General features: G+C 39.3%; 1 protein-coding gene across 1 annotated transcript in view; it reads right to left on the bottom strand.

The window, feature by feature from the left end:
* LOC109472073 overlaps positions 1 to 2816 on the bottom strand; it is a 6731-nt gene that overhangs the window by 2174 nt on the left and 1741 nt on the right. Inside the window, exon 2 of the mRNA XM_019771647.1 lies at positions 1993 to 2326. Coding sequence (XP_019627206.1) covers positions 1993 to 2326 — 334 coding nt within the window. The remainder of the gene's footprint in view (positions 1 to 1992; positions 2327 to 2816) is intronic.

Genomic DNA, 2816 nt, shown 5'->3' with positions numbered 1-2816 from the left:
GTGTGTGTGTGGGACACGATAACTTTAGAAGGCTTAAAGGCATTGTCTTCATACTTGGTAGATGGGTAGGTCTTGGTAAGTCATGGAAATGATGAAATTTTGGATCCCTAGCGGCTTGTTATGGTACTGCAGCTGAACTTCCGGTTTTGATATCTCACGATCTAGACATGCTAGGGTGACGAAATTTGGATAATGTACTGTAGCCAATCTTGTCTGAGTTCTAATTATTATGATATGAAATAATATTTTCCTGCAGTTGTGTTGGCATTTACCTCGTCTTTCCATGCAGATATTTACATTGCTAATTCATTTCCTTGCACATAGGACTAGATCTGTTGTTCTTCGTGTATAAAAAGAGGTAGATAGAAATACACTGTCATGTATGTGTGTGTGTTTTAAAGACTGTAAAACAATATATTAAAATTATTGATCGAATACATTTAGTTGCTTTTTATATATAAAATTATGCTATTTTTTTATAATTCAGGGTTGCAATAATGAGAACAGAAGTTTTTTTTTTGTGTTTTTTTTTTTACGTATGACCATTTCACTTCCTTGTGGCCGGATCTAACACACCCAACCACCTTGTCTCACTGATACACAGTTAAAAAATTACAGATGCGCATTGAACCATAATGGTCCTTTTTTATTGTAGAAATCACCAAAAAGTGCAAAATTTTAAGCATTTTGAACAGTCTCAATTACAGACAGCAGATTTTACAGTGGTAACAAACATTTTCATTGTTACAGTCTTGATTGTTACAGTGGTATTAAACTGTTTCATGTTACAGTCTTGATTGTTACAGTGGCATTAAACTGTTACATTGTTACAGTCTTGATTGTTACAGTGGTATTAAACTGTTACATTGTTACAGTCTTGATTACTACAGTGGTATTAAACTGTTACATTGTTACAGTCTTTTTTACAGTGGTAAAACACTGTTTCATTGTTACAGTCTTGATTGTTACAGTGGTATTAAACTGTCACATTGTTACAGTCTTGATTGTTACAGTGGTATTAAACTGTTACATTGTTACAGTCTTGATTGTTACAGTGGTATTAAACTGTTACATTGTTACAGTCTTTTTTTACAGTGGTAAAACACTGTTTCATTGTTACAGTCTTGATTGTTACAGTGGTATTAAACTGTTACATTTTTACAGTCTTGATTGCTACAGTGGTATTAAACTGTTTCATTGTTACAGTATTGATTGTTACAGTGGTATTAAACTGTTACTTTGTTACAGTCTTGATTGCTACAGTGGTATTAAACTGTTACATTGTTACAGTCTTGATTGTTACAGTGGTATTAAACTGTTTCATTGTTACAGTCTTTGGTTGTTACAGTGGTATTAAACTCTTACATTGTTACAGCCATGTTTACATGTCACAGGTTCTTTAATAGCTCCGTCAAACATCCATACAGCAGGACAGTTACAAGTTTGCTGACGTCATTGATGTACCATTGGAATAATTCTTTTACATACTGGCGCTTCAATACTATACTTACTATAGAATAGATGCTTCGTACTAATAACACGTTGGTTCCTAGTGAATTCTTTCATCAGTGACAACTTTGGAAGGATAAGGATACTAACCTCCAAATTTTCGATGGCTATCAGTCCATCTTGTTCACGGAGTGGCCTAATCTCGCGAGAGCGCGAGACTAGGCCCGAGACTTGCATCGGTCTGTCGGGTCCCACCCCCCGCTGCCTCCCTCCGAAGTAAGGGTAAGTACGTCTTGGGGAGCTCCCAACCTTCTGTCCGGTTTAGCTTGGCACCTTCCAATTGTATGTGCACCGCTTCCTTAATCTTCCTATGTGGGTTACGTGACTCTTGGTCTATGATTTCAATAATGTCAGAGATGGGCCTGGTAGTGATGTTGTGACCAGCCTGGAGTTGGTGTTGACTTAACGCTGATTTGCAGTCTTTCTGATGTAACGACTTTTGGTGTTCAGAAGTCCTTTCCCCCAGTGACCGCTCAGTTTCACCAACGTAAACCTCCCCGCACTCTTCACACTTGATCTTGTAGATCACACCACACTTCTCACCAGGTGCTAGAGGGTCCTTGGGTCTCACAAGGGCATTACGTAAGGTGAAGCCCGGTTTGGAGTACGGGCTCACATTGTGTTTGGCATATACACGTTTCAGCCTCTCTGTAACTCCATGTATGTAGGGTAGAACCAAGTAACTCGCTGGGAGTTGCTCTTGTTTTCCAGTCTTACTCTGTTCCTTGCTACTTTTGTCCTTTCTGGAGTTGTTTTCCCCCTCCCTCAGGGCCCATTCTGGGTATCCACAGTGTCTGAGGGCTACTCTGACTTTTTCCTTTTCAGCGAAATATGGTACAAGGTATAATATGTATAAAGATATATATTGAGAGATTTTGAGGACATTATTGCAGATAGACTATAATAGATAACACAGCCTTCGGACTTTCGTAAGCATTGAGCGTATCTGACATATTTTTACACCGGCTCCCAATACATTAAAATTCAATTTGTACCATACGCCATAAATGGCTACGATTTTTTATTGTGTCCACTGTAACTGACCCCTATCAGGAATGATTTGCGTCGGAATGTGTTATCAAAAAGGAAAAGTTCCCCGGCAGTTAAATGTGAAGTAACCTCCGCGCAGGACCAATCCAGACCGGAATGCTTGAAACGTCCGTCCCCACATGTGAATCTTCTGTCTAACGACATCCGGGAACGTTATGGGCCCGCGGGGGCATTTGGAGAGGAATAAAACTGGTCGTGTTTAGGAGATGGTGAGGTGGGCATAATGAATGCCGAAAGGGGGAATTTTCTTGGTCATA

Source organism: Branchiostoma belcheri, unplaced genomic scaffold (assembly GCF_001625305.1).
Source record: "Branchiostoma belcheri isolate BF01 breed outbred unplaced genomic scaffold, Haploidv18h27 scaffold265, whole genome shotgun sequence".
NCBI lineage: Eukaryota > Metazoa > Chordata > Leptocardii > Amphioxiformes > Branchiostomatidae > Branchiostoma > Branchiostoma belcheri.
The sequence above is the reverse complement of the archived record's forward strand: the minus strand, read 5'-3'. Positions and strand labels throughout refer to the sequence as shown.